A 17,931-nucleotide genomic window follows, 5' to 3' on the forward strand; every position below is an offset into this window, starting at 1 on the left:
CAGACCATTATACAATCAAACCAAAATGGTTAAGTTTATAAACTCTTGAAGAGCATCCCGGAATATCTGCTCAGAGCACGGATTAAAAAGCAGGGGAGATAATACTACAAATATTATTTTAAAACTCCATTTTCCATTCAATTTTTGACATCACAAACATGTATTCTAACATACCAGTAACATAAACTATTCGTCTCATTGAAAAAATCTTAATACACATAGAAAACTGAGTAAAATGGAAATAACCATTTCGTGATTCTCCTTATTTTTTAAAGAAAATACTATTATCAACAATATGGCCTCCTCGTGGGTTTCCCTGTTTCCGTCCTTTTATCCAATATTTATCTTGACAATCAATCAATCAATCAATCAATCAATCAATCAATCAATCAATAAATAAATAAATAAATAAATAAATCACTACTGATCCGCATTTAGGGCAGTCGCCCAGGAGGCAGATTCCCTATCTGTTGTTTTCCTAGCTTTTTCTTGAATGATTTTAAAGAAATTGGAAATACATTGAATATCACCCTTGGTAAGTTGTTCCAATGCCTAACTCCCCTTCCCATAAATGAACATTTGCCCCAATTTATCCTCTTTAATTCCAACTTTATCTTCATACTGTGATCTTTCCTACTTTTAAAGACACCACTCAAACGTATTCGTCTACAAATGTCATTCCACGCCATCTCCCTACTGACAGCTCGGAACATACCACTTAGTCGAGCAGCTCATATTATTTTTCTCAAGTCTTCCCAGTGCAAACTTTGCAAAATTTTTGTAAAGCTACTCTTTTGTTCGAAATCACCCAGAACAAATTGGGCTGCTTTTTCTTTGGATTTTTTTACATTTCTTGATTCAAGTAATCATGGTGAGGGTCCCATACACTGGAACCGTACTCTATTTGGGGTCTTACCAGAGACTTGTATACTCTCTCACTTACATCCTTACTACAACCCTTAAACACCCTATAACAATGTGCAGAGATATGTGCTCTTAATTACAATCCAATTTATGTGATTTCCGCAATGAAGATCTATCCTATATCAACACCTAGGTATTTACAGTGATCCCCATGAGGAATTGTTTACCCCATCAACGCAGTAATTAAAACTGAGAGGACTTTTCCTGTTTTTGAAACTCACAACCTGACTCTGAAGCCCGTTTATCACCCTACCATTGCCTGCTGTCCATCTCAGAACATTATCAAGGTTATTTTGCAGTTGCTCCCAATCTTGTTACTTATTTATTTACTCTATACAGAATAACATCATTTGCAAAAAGCCTTATCTCTAATTCAACTTGTATATACAGTATATATCAGAAAACATAAAGGACCAATAAAACTGCCTTGAGGATTCCCTTCTTAACTATTAGCCTACAGGGTTAGATAAAGTTTTGCCTGCTCTAATTCTCTAAGATCCTTTTTCTAGACTTCAATCATTCATTAGATCTGTACCGGTACTCTTTATTTACAATCCAATTTTCTAAACCAATTGCACTTTTTTTACCAGTAGTCTCCCATGATCCACCCTATCAAATATTTTTTTAAAGTAATCTGAAGATCTTTTGCCACTACTTTTACCTTATGTTAGGAACCTGCCTGTAAGTGTAAATGCGGAAGTGTAGAGTGTTGAATGTGAGGAAAGGAAGGTTAAGTACGACACAAACACCCAGTCCCCAGGCCAGGGATATTAATCATTTACAATTAAAATCCCCTGACCCCAGTGGGATTCGAACCCGGGGCCGCCGGTTGACAGACGGACCCGTTGCCCCCCACACCGCGGGGCTGGACTATCAAATGCCTTAGACAGGCCAATCGCGATAAAGTCCTTTTGACCTCCTGAATCCAAGATATCTGCTATATCTTGCTGGAATCCCACAAGTTGAGCTTCAGTGGAATAACCTTTCCTAACCCCGAAATACCTTCTGTCGAACCAGTTATTGATATCGTAAACATGCCTAATATAATCAGAAATAATGCGTTCCCAAAGCTAACATGCAATGCATGTTAAACTGACTGGCCTGTAAGTTTCAATTTTATGTCTATCACTCTTTCCTTTATACACAGGGGCTACTATATCAACTCTCCATTCATTTGGTATAGCTCCTTCATGCAAACATTAATAAAATAAGTACTTCAGATATGGTACTACATCCCAACCCATTGTATTTAGTATATTCCCAGAAATCGTATCAATTCCAGCCGCTTTTCTAGTTTTCAACTTTTGTATCTTATTGTAAATGTCACTGTTATCATAGGTAAGTTTTAATAGTTTTTTAGCATTAGTCACCTCCTCTATCTGGACATTACCGTTGTAACCAACAATCTTTTCATACTGCTGACTGAATACTTCTGTCTTTTGAAGATCCTCACATACACAATTATTAATATACTAAAATTATTAATAACACTCAAGGCATTATTTTCCGGATGGGATACTGTACCCGTACAGTCGGAGGCATGAGTCTTGGCACTCAGGGCCTTTCACAGATCCTTTTACTAACGAGAACAGTCTGAAATTTATGAATGCCACAGCTAGTCAAAGGTGCAACAATGCTGATTAAACGAGGTCTCATATGATAAACATCCAATATGACGTGAAACATGGTTGTCGTTGGAAACCTATAGGGCGATCATTGTTCAACATAGTGGATTTAGTCTACTTGCTTGTTGTTTTAAGGGGCCTAACATCGAAGGTCATCGGCCCCTGGATTTAGTCTAATAGAATGAATAAATCCGATGATTTTTCATACGATGGCCTATTGTGAACTTATTCTGGTACTATTTTGGTATATCGGTTGTATCCAATCATGACTGTCACTCCCGATTTTACATATTCGTGGTATTCAGAACATATTATATACTAATGGATGAAATAATATTATCCATGATCATATATATCTATTCTACACAGAAAATAACTGAGATATTCAGGTCGGTCACGTTTTTTAATTCAATAAATCCCTGTGCTATTACAGTTCATAAATTTCCTGATCTTGATTTAGACTTTGCTGTTAGATACAATTATTATGCAAAATTATTGAAGACGGCACACAGTTAAAGTAATGGTCGCACTAAGGCGGTTGCTTTGAGTTCAGTTAAATCACTGTTTCTGATGTATACCCTATAGGTTTATATATGCACTCTATTTATACTTATTTCGTGGTTAGTTTGTGTTTCATATTATAATTTTATTTTATTTAAATTTAATTTAATTATAGATAAACAACAAGTAGGGAAAACTGCAAACAAATTGTCATTACTAACGTATATTTGTACTTAAGATTTAATGTGCTGTTCGTACTGATTGCCACAACTAATCTCTTATCGAACATATACATATATATACATATCATGCCTTACTTTCCACGATTTTCTTTTTATATGTCAATTGCTTTAACTGCAGTTTAAGACTAGATTCTTTTGTAGATAATATTTCTTAATTTATTTCATGTTTCTGTATTTCTACTTTTATTTTATTCATTTTTAGATATTAGGTATTTTAGGTCATAAGTCCACTTCGAACTTGAAAAAAGTATTAATATGCTGTAAATTCCGAGTGCTGCTTTACTTCTTAGTAATGCTGTATATTTTTATTTTTAGGTATGAATTTCTTTCTGGCGTCTGTTATTTTTAATTATTAATGTATAGTGACTCAGCCACCTGTAATTGGGGAAACATTTCTGTTTGAAAAAATGAAATGGTGTATGGCTTTTAGTGCCGGGAGATCGCAGGACGGGTTCGGCTCGCCAGATGCAGGTCTTTTCACTTGACTCCCGTAGGCGACCTGCACGTCGTGATGAGGATGAAATGATGATGAAGACAACAAATACACCCAGCCCCCGTGCCAGGGAAATTAACCAGTGATGGTTAAAATTCCCGACCCTGCCGGGAATCAAACCCGAGACCCCTGTGACCAAAGGCCAGCACGCTAACCATTTAGCCATGGAGCCGGACAACATTTCTGTTGATGTTATGAAATAAATAAACCAATAAACTTCGACGAAACTAAATAATATTATTAAGTTGAAGGCTTAAAGAGAAAAATGATATGAATAGAAATTAATTACTCTGACAATGTCCAAGCCCGTAATTGAAATTATCATTCAAGTTACTCCCGTAAAATAAGGGGTAGTGATTATTAATATGCGCCTTTTTTCAACGTAATGCAGTGGAAAATCAATTGCATTGTTTGGCAAGTATCATTGTTTTGTTACACTAACACTAGTTTACATCAGTCTTTAATTTGCTTTCTACCGAGCTCGGTAGCTGCAGTCGCTTAAGTGCGGCTAGTATCCAGTATTCGGGAGGTAGTAGGTACGAATCCCACAGTCGGCAGCCCTGAAGATAGTTTTCCGTGGTTTCCCATTTTCACATTAGGCAAACCTTAATTAATTCCACGGCCGCTTCCTTTCAACTCCTAGCCCTTACCTGTCCCATCGTCGCCATATGTAATATCTGTGTGGGTGCGACGTAAAGCAATTTGTGTGTGTAATTTGCTTTCTTCCAGCTCCTAAGATGTATCATGACCCATATGTCGGATAATATTTGTTGAAATTCGGAAAAAGAGGTATTGTAATTTTAGTATATAAACATTGCCTACTTCAGATTTTGAAATTATTCTGTTATGTACCTCATTTACCAATACTAATTTCCAAGTCAATTGTTATAAACTCTCCATTATTCAGATTTGTTCCCGTAACAAGGTAGACCATGAGTTGCTCCTATCCAAACTTTATCACCTAGGGTTCTCATACAGTACTCTGTGATGGTTGGGAGCTTATTTACACGAACGTCAACAACGTGTCATCAATCAAGGTACATTTTCTTCGGGGCAATATGTGAAAAGAGGTGTCCCACAAGGGTCAACCCTTGCTCCTTTGCTATTTCCTGTCTATATCAACGACCTAGCTAAACAGCTGTCACATTGTAAACGTCACATCTACGCTGACGACGTACAATTGTACATCCATGCAAAACAACAGACGTTTCGACAGCAATCGAGCAAATTTACATGGATCTAGAGGCCATAAGTAAAAGGTCTTCCCAGCATGGACTTATTTTGAACCCTAAAAAGTCCCAAACTATAGTAATTGCCCACCCAAGACTTATTTCCAGTAATTACCGCATGTCCATCCCTGACGTACAACTTCAAAATCAAGCTTTGCCCTTTTGCAAGAGCGTAAAAATCTCGGAGTAACCATTGACCAGCACCTCTCATGGACGGATCAGATAATATCTGTGAGTCGACGAGTTTTTGCTACGTTATACACATTAAACAATTTCAAATTTACTTTCCGTTCAGTTTAAAGAAGAAACTAGTTGAAACCCTCGTTCTTCCAATATTCGATTATTGTGACGTAGCTTACAAAGATGTGAAAACCGAGCTTCGAGATAAACTACAAAGTGCACAGAATGCATGTGTAAGATTTATATGTAATCTGAAATTTTCAGATCATGTTACCCAGTCTTACGTCGATCTCGGATGGCTACGCCTTGAAGACAGACGCAAGCTGCATACCCTGACTTCATTGCACCGAATCCTTACCTTACAATCCCCATCTTACCTGTATGAACGATTTCATAGCCTTTCTGAACACCATGAAAAAAACACCAGAGCGCTGAGCTCGACATTGCTCGCTATTCCTAAGCATTAATCCTCAACCTACAACAATTCCTTCACTGTTGTGGCCAGCCGTGAATGGAACTTCCTTCCGCAGGAGGTCAGAGGGATATCAAACCATGGAAGATTTAAAAATATGTGTTCGAAATATCTCTATGAAACGAGCTCGTAGTGCGACAGTCTTCTTCTTCTTCTTCTTCTTCTTCTTCTTCGTTTCTTCCTCTCCTCATCCTCCTCATGGACCTCCGTCTTCTTCTCCTTCTTCGTTTTTCTCCTCATGGTTATTATTATTATTATTATTATTATTATTATTATTATTATTATTATTATTATTATTATTATTATTATTATTCAATAGTGTTAGAAAGTACTCGGCTGTGGTTTTCCTGCATAGTTATCCTTATCCCTATCCCCATTTTGCAATGTTTTTCAATCACACTAAACACACGAAAACTGTAACATTCGTCAATGTGATATAGATCTGGAATTGGACAAATTAATTGTAAATATTAGTAGGTTTATCTATATTATTATTATTATTATTGAAATTGTACTTCGTTGTATGTTAATTTCTTCGTAGGAAGCAAAATGTTATATTGTGTATTATAATAGTTATTTTTATGTACAGCAGGATAGCATAGTACCATAGTAATTTGTTTCAGTCTCTTTTTTCATTTATTCAGTATTTTATACATTTTTATGTTATTTATGTATTTCACTCTCTTTTTTCATTTATTTAGTATTTTTTATATGTTTTTGTTATTTATGTATTTCACTGGTTAAGTGTAAGGTAGGGACGCGTGTCCCTAACTTTGCCAGTTAAAATAAACCATTTCTCTCTATCTATCTATCTACCTAACAAACGTAGCGATGGTAATCAACTAATGTGCCATATTCAGCAGAGACACGGGATTAATAAGTAAATGACTCTACTGTAACAAGGCTGTCCAGCATTTCCACTATATACTGGAAGCACAACACTGCCCCATATATATAGACCACAAGCCTTTGACAACAACACAGCTAACAGTTCCCTGTAATAGGCCGGCCATGTTATCTGACGCGCTGAAAGCTTCTTGCTGAAAAATATTAGGGGCTGCCAATGGTATCCAACTTTCTGTTGCAAACATGCTTCAACTTGAGCATTTGATGCATTGGTACAGAAACCTAGAGGCACATCTAGCGATGGAAGTGAGTGGTTTGCGCTAGGCTTTCTTTGCATTCGTGAAAAGCACGTTGCAATTCTGGAGTCCAGGGGACAGGTTTAGAACCCTTAAGCTTAGAATTGGCTAGGACATTCACCAACGGCGCCTGCAATTCAGCCGCATGTGGTAGGAAACGTCTATAGAAGTTGGCCATGCCCAAGAACCGGCGGAGGTCTTGAACAGTCTTCGGTAGAGGATATGCCAGGAGAGACTGGATTCTCTCTGGTGGAGGTTTTGTACCGTCCTTTGAGAGCCGATAGCCCAAGAAGGTTACCTCACTTGCACCTAATACGCACTTGGATGGATTTATGACTACACCGTAGTCAACTAATCTCTGGAAAAGTACTGTACGCGGAGATGTGTTTCATAACACGTTGGATCCCAGGCGGGCGAGTAATGGAGTGAAAGTCAGCGAGCAACATGCTAAAAGGTGAGTCGGTGGATACTGCAGCAGTATTTACACTGGCCTGTTCGATAGAGGCTATAGATGCCTTAACGTGTAGGCCGGTGGTACCGTCGAGGAGACATCTGTTACGGCAGTCAGGGAGTAAGTTATAGTAAGCCAGAAAATCAGAACCAATGATGGCTGTACTAACATCAGCAATGACAAATTGCCAGCGAAAGTCACGACGTAAACTAAGGTTGAGGTTCATGGGAAGGCTACCATACGTCCTGATTGTACTACCGTTTGCAGCTCATACCCAGAAGGTTTGCAAGTGCTTCCCAGAAACTTAGGCGGTAAACAGCAAAGGTCAGACCCGGTGTCAATCAGAAATTTTGCTTTTGTAATTCTGATTAAAAAATGAACAGACGGCGGCCCGATGTAGAACAGACAGTTGCCATCTTCACTGACTGTTCGTTCCGTTTTCCGCCTGCCAGGAACAAGGACTAGTACATTTTATAGCTTTATCTTGGAACTTTTTGTGGTACCAACAAAGCCGACCCTGTGGTGTAAGGGAACAGTCGTGGATTTTAGATCTCCTCTTAATGTGATTCCTGCCTCGGGGCTGGTTACGGTCCAGGGCATCGACTTTACGTGTCAATTCCTCCATCTGGGCAGCTGTAGCATGTACGGCCAGGTGGCTATATAGTGGTATGACAGTAGGTGAAAGTTCCAATATCTTGTCTGCGAGCGGGTATATCAGCTAGAGGCATTAACTGGGCCTTTAATATAACCTGCAAGTGCTGTGGTAGTCGACGCATGAAAAGGTGTTTTAATACACTTTCGTTATGAAGTGAGCTATCGGCTAATGACTTTAAGTGACGTAAAAACCGTGATGATTTCCTATCACCGAGTTTTTCGTCACCAAGAAGTTGGCGAACTCGCTGCTCTTCGGATACGAAAAGGCGACAAACTAATTCAGATTTTAGTTTTTCGTAACTTCTACCTCGGCTATGACCTTGGTGTTAAGCTGTGAAATTACATTATCAAATTTAGTCTGGTCGGCCGTAATGCCTGGGAGCCTGAACTGATTCTCAACTATGGCGAACCAAACAATTGGTCTGTCATACCAAAACGGTGGTAATTTGGCAGAGATTTTGGCAACTTGGCCGAGGCTGTTAGACGTAGCGAATAAGTTGTTGGAGTTGGTTCTGTAAGTTGTTATTTTGTTCTTCTAAAGCTTTTAATCGATCCTCCGCCATAATCAAGATGGTACACAACACGGGGGTGGGGGTGGGGGAACAAAGAATTCTGAAAATACCGGACAAGATTACAGAGAAGTAGTCAGAGGTACGACGTGTAGTTGTGTTTGTAAGTGAATGAAGATGTGTGAGGATGAGCAACACAAGCACAAATTTACAAATAGCTTGAGACAACCTTATAGGTTAGCTGGAAAGTAAATATTATGCAGGTAAGCCTAGCATATGATAAGAGATTCATAAACATATACGATAAACTATGATAAGTTAACAAAATAATATTACAGAGATTATACATTGATTGTGGTTTTATATGAAGATATTGAGCATAAACCATGGGTTCCAATGTCCATTTTAAGTCTTGAGGAATGTCCATATAATGCAATTGTATGTTATACCCGTAATGTAACTTAAAAAACACTAAAAGGGATGATTACGATTTATTAAAAAAGTACAACAATTCAATCAGTTGTAATGCATGAGAAGTAGGCTATTCTGAAGTATTTGTACATGTTTGAACAGCCAATAAGGTAGGCCTATAGGAGTAGTCTATATCTTAGGCCTTAATTAGCAAAAAGAGAAAGAAAGTAAAATTGCACAAAAGATTGCTGGATTACGTACATCAATTTAACACCAAGACTGTAATTTATTCTGGTTAGAAAACTAGGTAGGTACTGTCCATTGTATAGATTTCTTTATAATATTCGTACAACTTCACAACGAATTTATGTTGTGCATAATTTTGCAATATTTCGGAACAAGTATAACATAGGTTATATACATACAAGTTTTTAGATGAAATGTTGCGTTCTCGAAGAGTAGCAGATGTGGCGTGCAGTTGCCAAGTGCGGATTGAAGCGATGAGTATCACCGACGATCGCTAGGACTCTGACAACTGTTTTTGTCGTTTGTCGAATTGGTTTCATACTCGGTAAACCTGGTAGTTCCAATGAAGTAAACAGTCTAATGCCTCTTTGAAATAAAGTATGGTAACATACCGTAATCTGTGGTGATGCATGTGGGCCAAGATACTGTAGGTTATGGTACGAGCTTGTTCTCTATACACGGGGTCACCATTTATGGAGTCTTGGTTGTAGGCGGCTCCATATCGTTTCCATAAATAAATCAGCCCTCGTGGATAACAGGTTTATTTACACACAGTCACCACATAAAGTTTTAGTGCTCTTTTGCGCATAGGATACATTGATTATACCAACGAGACACAAAGAGACGTGATGCTCACGCTCATACACACTCGACGCCGCCGTATGACTAGAGCTGGGAACGGAGCTGTTGCTCCTATGATTGCAATCGGTAGTGCGAGTGCAGCGCTCCCTCCGGTATTCTCCGGTAGTCAACTGTTGCTTGGAAACCAATCGGAGGTTTCGGAGGGCGAGCGGAGGACGGAGCAACAGTACTGAATGTGTGCTCGCTTGCACTTCCAGTAGTGGAGCGCAACATATGTGGTAGCGACGTAGTAAATACTGCTTTATAAGTATGAAGAAGGCGAATATATGAAATATATACATTCGCATTTATCGTTAACGTTTAATTATATATATATCCGATAAAAGCCCATGCAAATAGAATAGACCTTTTTCATTATATTACCTTTGAAGTGTAATATATATGATAGACTATAAGAGCTCTCGTACGTCCCCGCGGTGTTGGGGCCAACACGCCCGCTTATCGCGCGGCGGCCCCGGGTTCGATTCCGGGCCGGTATTTTTTTAATTGTAGTGAATACTATTCCAGTCCTGCGGACTGGGTGTTTGTGACGTCCTTAATCTTCCTTTCCTCACACACAACATTCCACAGTACCGCCATTCCAATTACACGCAGGTTCATACAATATGGTGCCTGTAGGGGCAAAAGATCCGCATGGGTCGACGCCCCGAACAAATAGCATTTGGAAGAAAATAACCAGTGTTGAAAAACAACGCGAGAAGCGGGACTCGATTCAATAAACCAGCGCTTTCGGAGCTTGAACGCTAACCACTCGCCCACCGCCGTTTCGTGCTCGTGAACCCAAAGCACCGGTACATATTCGACGCGAAAGGTTATCTTGCGATTTTCTCGAGAACGTGATCCGAACGTCATGGTCTCCCCTTTTAAGTGTATTGTAGGCCTACCTGTATTCAGTCTGTGCGTATTAAATTTGCGTCTATATTTCCTCTGTTTGTTGTGTTGTGTAGGTAATGCAAAGTATATTAGAAAATAATTGTGGTATTGGTTTGATATTTAATCCCGTTTTTAGATGTTATTCGTGTTTTGGAATATTTAAAGGCATTTAATAAATTTGTACAGAAATTTGTACCACAAACGCCACGAAGGCCGTCTGATGCATGGCATTTCTTTGAAATTACCGATGATAAACATTAGCAAAATGCACAATTTGCGGCCGCAATTACGCGACGGGTGGTAGTCGGCTTCAGCAGAAGAAAACAACATTGCTGTATTAAGCGAAACAGTTATGTTGTGAGAAAAGGGCATTGAATATACGGGTGAAATACCTTTACGTTGTCATGCCGCTACAGTACATTCAATCGGTAGTTTACTCGGTATAACCGGATGATGACGTCACAACAACTGCACCACTCCGTCCCAGCCACTAGCCAGCGCTCTACCGTCTGAACTACTCAGCCCGGTACAGCATATAAACAATTCCAATCACTTCATTCTCTTCAGTAATAAATGATCTTTCTTTCTTTCTTTCTTAATCTGCTTACCCTCCAGGGTTGGTTTTTCCCTCGGACTCATCGAGGGATCCCACCTCTACCGCCTCAAGGGCAGTGTCCTGGAGCTTCAGACTCTGGGTCGTGGGATACAACTGGGGAGGATGACCAGTACCTCGCCAGGCGGCCTCACCTGCTATGCTGAACAGGGGCCTTACGGGGGGATGGGAAGATCGGAAGGGATAGACAAGGAAGAGGGAAGGAAGCGGCCGTGGCCTTAACTTAGGTATCATCCTGGCATTTGCCTGGAGGCGAACTGGGAAACCACGTCCAGGATGGCTGAGGTGGAAATCGAACCCACCTCTACTCAGTTGACCTCCCGAGGCTGAGCGGACCCCGTTCCAGCCCTCGTACCAATTTTCACATTTCGTGGCAGACCCGGGAATCGAACCCGGGCCTCCAGGGGGTGGCAGCTAATCACACTAACCACTACACCACAGAGGCGGACGCAAACTGAATTTCAACAGATCAAAATCTGTTATTCACAGCGTAACAAAATAATGACGCAATCTTGAAACGACTGCAGCATTTAAATGACAAACGTAGAAAGACACATGCATCTGTGGAATTGATACTGAAGCCTAAATTGTAATTCCAGCCAAGATCACCATTACTACATTGTTCACATTAAAGTATTTGAATTTTCCGCCAGTGAATTCAATCGGAGGACTATCGGAGGTCTCCAGAGGAAGAGCGAAAACAATTGCTCCGCTCCGCTCCTACCGTTCTCAGCTCTAGGCAGTCTGTCTTCGTCTTAGCTATGTCATGTTCCACAGTTTCATCTGAGATTGCATCGGTTCGTCATTGGACGTAGAGCTGGGAACGGATCAGTTGCTCCTATGATTGCAATCGGTAGTGCGAGTGCAGCGCTCCCTCCTGTATTCTTTGGTAGTAAACTGATGCTTGGAAACCAATCGCTGGTTCGGTCGGCGAGCGGAGGACGGAGGAACAGTATTGAATGCGTGCTTCCTTGCCGTTCCATCCGTGGTGCGCAACGGATGTGGTAGCGACATGGTAAATACTGCTTTATACGTATGACGAAGGCGAATATATGAAATACATACATTCTCATTTATCGTTCGTGTTTCATTTGTCGATTACTTTTGTAACAATTTGATTTACGTCATGCCGTCTTATGGCGACGATATGATAGGAACGATTAAGGAGGGCAATTTCTAGACGTGAAAATGGAAAACGACGTAAAACCATCTTCAGGGCTGCCGACAGTGGGGTCCGAACCCACTTTCAACCGGGAGATAGTGGGTTCGAATCCCACTGTCGGCAGCCCTGAAGTTGGTTTTCCGTGCTTTCCCATTTTCACACCAGGCATATGCTGGGGATGTACCTTAGTTAAGGCCACGGGCGCTTCCTTCCCATTCCCAGACCTTCCCTATCCCATCGTCGCCATAAGACCTATCTGTGTCGGTGCGACGTAAAACAAAACAGAAAAGTATCCCCGACCGAAAGTCTCACGCTCCAGGACACTGTCCTTGAGGCGGTATAGGTGGAATCCTCTCTGCGAACGAGGGAACACCCAACCCTGGAGGGTAAATTGATAGAAAGATTTTTTTTTTTTTTTTTTTGCTACTTGCTTTACGTCGCACCGACACAGATAGGTCTTATGGCGACGATGGGACAGGAAAGGGCTAGGAGTGGGAAGGAAGCGGCTGTGGCCTTAATTAAGGTACAGCCCCAGCATTTGCCTGGTGTGAAAATGGGAAACCACAGAAAACCATTTTCAGGGCTGCCGACAGTGGGGTTCGAACCTACTATCTCCCGAATACTGGATACTGCCCGCACTTAAGCGACTTCAGCTATCGAGCTCGGTCTTATTATTATTATTATTATTATTATTATTATTATTATTATTATTATTATTATTATTGTACTCCCATATCCACTTCTGTGGTTTTCTGCGACGTTAAGGTGCCGGTATTTTGTCCCACAGGAGTTCTTTCATGTGCCGGTACACCTGCCGACATGCGACTCTCGTATGTCAGCATCTTCAAGTACCGCCGAGCAAAGTCGGAATTGAAACCGCAGACTTGAGCTCAGAACGCCAGAGCTCTACCGTCTGAACTACTCAGCCCGGTACAGCATATAACCAATACCAATCAGTTCGTACTCTTCATTAAAAAAATGAAATGGCGTATGGCTTTTAGTACCGGGAGTGTCCGAGGACAAGTTCGGCTCACCAGATGCAGGTCTTTTGATTTGACACCCTTGGGCGACCTAGCGTCATGATGAGGATGAAATGATTATGAAGACGACACATACAGCCAGCTCCAGTACCAGCGAAATTAACCAATTAAAATTAAAATTCCCGATTCTGCTGGGAATCGAACCTGGGACCCCTGGGACCAAAGGCCAGCACGATAACCATTTAGTCATGGAGCCGGACGTACTCTTCCGTCATAAATGAGCTACACGTATAACACAATGTAAGAATATCGTATATAATACATGTTTACATGCACTGGAATATACTTATTGCTTAAACTGTTTTACTATTAATAATATTGTAAATGCATTTGCAATGGTATTATATGTGCCAATATTCAATCTACAGTATTCTATCCACCTGCACCTATTGCAAACTGAATGTCAGCAGATCAAAATCTGTTGTTCATAGCGTAACAAATAATGCGGCTATCTTGAAACGACTACAGCATTTGAATGACAAACGTGGGGGAACACATGCATCTGTGGAATTAGTAATGAAATTTAAATTGTAATTCCTCCTAAGATCACCGTTACAACATTGCCCACATTAAAGCATTTGAATTTTCCGCCCGTGAATTCAATCGGAGGACTACCGGAGGTCTCCGGAGGACGAGCGAAAACAACTGCTCCGCTCCGCTCCTACCGTTCCCAGCTCTACGTATGACTCTAGTTCAAGCAGCTATACACCCTGACGCAATGTTGCATCATGCACGAGGGTGCGTTCTGTATGTGGGGCGAGTTCATTATTCCCGATGCCGCCACAGCAGTAGACCTACTAGATATTATGATGGAAAATAAATATTTATCTAGTTTACACTTAAGCCATTTCACAACATTGGTTTTATCAACAAATAGACCTGGGCAAGTTTCACTGCTCCTCAAAAGTTTATATTACTCTTTGAAAATATTCCAGTATTGCCTTTCTTAACTTAAGAACTTAAGTTAACTATTATCTGTTATAGGACCAACAACGAGACTTTTGATATGGTGATTTATGAGCCTCTTACGTACCAGTGCTACTTTGGTCTCTATCACAAAGTGGGGTCCCCTCCTCTTGTCGGTGTCTTATCCTTGGGATCTCCCAGCCCTACCCTGTGGGCGATTGGAAATCCTGATCATCCAGCGTTCAGTCCTCACTGGATTAACCCATTTTCAGACCACATGACTTTCTGGGAGAGAATGTACAGCACTTCGTCTAAATTGTGGATGAACTATTACATGAACTATGAAGTGATGCCAGCACAAGAAAAGGTCATGAGGAAGCACTTCGGCTCAGCACCTCCTCCAGTAGCTGAGACCGAGAGGAATAAGAGTCTTCTTCTCGTCTACAACCATTGGTCCTTGGATTATCCTCGGCCACTTCTGCCTAATGTGGTGCAGATCACAGGATTACATTTAAAACAATCAACTAGCCCATTACCTCAGGTAAGAATTGATGACATTTAAGGTATGACTTTGGACAAGTGATTAGGTATTCTATATTCTGGGACATGGTATATGAGTTTTAACATCAGTGGCTTCTCACTAAGGTAGTCCTAGCTTGAATCCTGGCCACTGATTATGTATTGTTAATTAAAAGCACTGTTCCTATATTGTAGTTCAGATTCCATGTAATGTCCCATGGCTATGATCAAGATATTCTGTAATGTCATGTAAAAGTAAACGTTTCCTTTCAGGGCTGATAAAAAATTTACATGATTGACTTGCAGGAACTTTGATTGTTATGAATTTTAGCGCTGGCCTAGCTGTCTAGCGGTAGCATGCCTGCCTCTCACCCAGAGGCCCCAGGTTTGATTCGCAAACAGATCAGTGATTTTCACCTGGACCTGAGGGTTGGTTCGAGGTCTACTTAACTTTCATGATTACAATTGAAGAGTTATCTGACAGTGAGATGGCGTCCCCTGTTAAGAAAACCGAAAATAACGGTCGAGAGGATTTGTCGCACTAACCATGTGTCACATCGTAATCTGCAAGCCTTCGGGCTGAGCGGCCGTCGCTTGGTAGGCCAAGACAAGGGTGTATACAAGGAAGGGCCCAAGGGGGCCTGGTCCCCCTCCCCCGAAATAATGAATATTTTAAAAAATGAGTACCGTAATCTGAATTAGTTTAATGTATCATGCGCGAAGGCATCGCCTACTTTTCCGTGTAGGTGAGGGGAGTGGGGTGGAAGTGGTGTGAAGTTCGTGTCAGTGATCACTGACAATTTCACTTAACACCGGAAGCTCCCGCTCGGCTATCTGCGCGTGCGCGGACAACTGAACTACATCAGTCGCCGCCAGAGGCCAGCACAACAACAGGGCGCCAGAGGTGTGATGAACAGTTCAGTGGCAATCACTGGTTGTTGTTTACGTTTGTTCGACATCTGTTGTACTGAAGTATGGTGCTGTTTTATGTGTTCATGATTACGTACTTTATCAATATACTGAAGTTGGCCGTAAGTGAACCGCAATCGTAATGAAGAGGCAAGCTTCCATTAAAAACGTTTTCGCCAAAAATCAAGTGTCAATAAGCCTGTTGGCGATAGTCCTGAAGTCGGTAGTGTTAAGCAAACCCTACACGGTCAGTAATACTGTCAGTACCGATAAATATTGACAGTAATACTGATCGCGTGTGGACTGGAATGATGGAATGAAGGCCAGTACTGAAGCAGATCCGGATTTCCTGATCTGCGAGCGTCAGTACTGTAGAGTGGTGGGGATACTGACAGTTATACTGACCGTGTGAGTGCGTTCGTCATTATTTCTGTCAGTATCAACGGAGCAGCGGTGGACGACAAATGCGTTTCTCACCAAGGCCAAGTAGAGGTGCTTGTGGAACCGTCAAGTAGGCCTATTGCAAAAGTTTATCGAGCTATATGAAACGCTGCCAGAATAAACGTAGGTACTTAACACAATACTTTACATGTTTCCACAACTGCTGTACTGATGGAAACTGGTGACATTATAGCAGAAAACTTTAAATCTTCAAAATTTATACCAGTTGTAAGATACCTCACTGTCACCGCTAATCTCTCTGCCACCGATAAACAGCACCGCATGTTTGTATTTTGCCTTATTACAAAAGGCTCTACCAATCTTCAAAATTTATACCAGTTGCAAGATACCTCACTGTCACCGCTAATCTCTCTGCCACCGATAAACCGCACCGCATGTTTGTATTTTGCCTTATTACAAAAGGCTCTACCAATCTTCAAAATTTATACCAGTTGCAAGATACCTCACTGTCACCGCTAATCTCTCTGCCACCGATAAACCGCACCGCATGTTTGTATTTTGCCTTATTACAAAAGGTTCTACCATTCGTAGTAATTTCGAAAAAGTACCCTCACACATTCGGAGATAGTTCTGATAATCTTCTGCTTCGGTATATTGTGTTTCCCTCAACACTTCATATGAGAATACTTTTCTCTTTTCCTAAGCCAATCTTTAACCCATCGTTTACGTTTAAAACTGCGTTTCGTGCAGTACTAATATGATAGCTACAAAATGCCCGTCTTTTACGATCCATTTTGATAGAATACCGCAATTTCATGTTATAAATCTCATTCAGTACTGACTGTTATTGACTTTATTTGTAAAGTGAGAATGCCGCAATGGTAAGCTAGTGCACTGGTACTGACCAAAATATTGACAGTAATAATGATCGTGTAAGGTCGCTACAATACTGATGCGTACTGTCAGTATTATTGACTCAGTATTACTGATCAGTATTACTGACCATGTAGGGTCTGCTTTAGAATGGACAAAGTGCAAAGTTGCTGGTAGAACTGCTTCTTGTGATGTCGCTACTTCGAGCTCAATTAATGTAGTTCCGGTTATGGAGAATAATAGGCCTAACCAAATAAGGGAATATAATTATGATATTGGAAATTATTGTCAAAACAAATCCGCCCAGTCTTTCACAAACGAAAAAAAAAACCTTTTTGTTAGAAAATGTTTGGAAACCTCAGCCTGGATACAAATTTTCCTTCATTACTAGTTCAAATCATACTAGATCTTTTCAAGTGAAGTGGCTAGAAGAAATTACGTGCTTAGCTTATTCAGAGGAAAAATCTGGAACTTTCTGCAAGTACTGCGTGTTATTTTCCAATACCGAAAATGTAGGGAAAGGAGATCACCAAGTAGCAGGGGCGTTGGTCACTTAGGCTTTTACCAATCTTATAAAAGGCAAGGAAATGTTTAGCAAACATGAAAACTTATTCTATCATAAGAAATATGTTTTGATCGTTGAAAATACAAAAGGTATAGTTAAGAAAAAGGCTGAAAGTATTATCAAATCAAATAAATGCCCGAAGAAGACTAGATATTGAGAATAATAGAAAATAATATTGACGGAGTTATGGTAGTGAGGGTAGTAGTAGTTGTTGTTGTTGTTGTTGCGAAGTTAGGTAAGGTTGGTAGGGGCGATTTCTGGTATGGGGGCACCGGGAGGATGGGGACGCGATAAGGGTCGGCTGTTAATTGGTTCAGGATGAATGGGGGGGGGGTTGGCACCACTGCG

The 17,931-nt window shown here is 40.8% G+C and overlaps 2 protein-coding genes across 3 annotated transcripts in view; both read left to right on the forward strand.

Moving 5' to 3' along the window:
• Positions 1 to 17,931, forward strand: part of LOC137498893 (UDP-glycosyltransferase UGT5-like) — a 361,857-nt gene that overhangs the window by 40,725 nt on the left and 303,201 nt on the right. The gene's annotated exons all lie outside the window — the stretch shown is intronic.
• Positions 1 to 17,931, forward strand: part of LOC136866741 (UDP-glucosyltransferase 2) — a 123,312-nt gene that overhangs the window by 22,389 nt on the left and 82,992 nt on the right. For both annotated transcript variants that reach the window (XM_067143850.2, XM_068226633.1), the window contains exon 3: positions 14,394 to 14,856. In XM_067143850.2, the coding sequence (XP_066999951.2) occupies positions 14,394 to 14,856 (463 nt within the window). The remainder of the gene's footprint in view (positions 1 to 14,393; positions 14,857 to 17,931) is intronic.

This window comes from Anabrus simplex, chromosome 3 (genome assembly GCF_040414725.1).
Source record: "Anabrus simplex isolate iqAnaSimp1 chromosome 3, ASM4041472v1, whole genome shotgun sequence".
Lineage (NCBI taxonomy): Eukaryota > Metazoa > Arthropoda > Insecta > Orthoptera > Tettigoniidae > Anabrus > Anabrus simplex.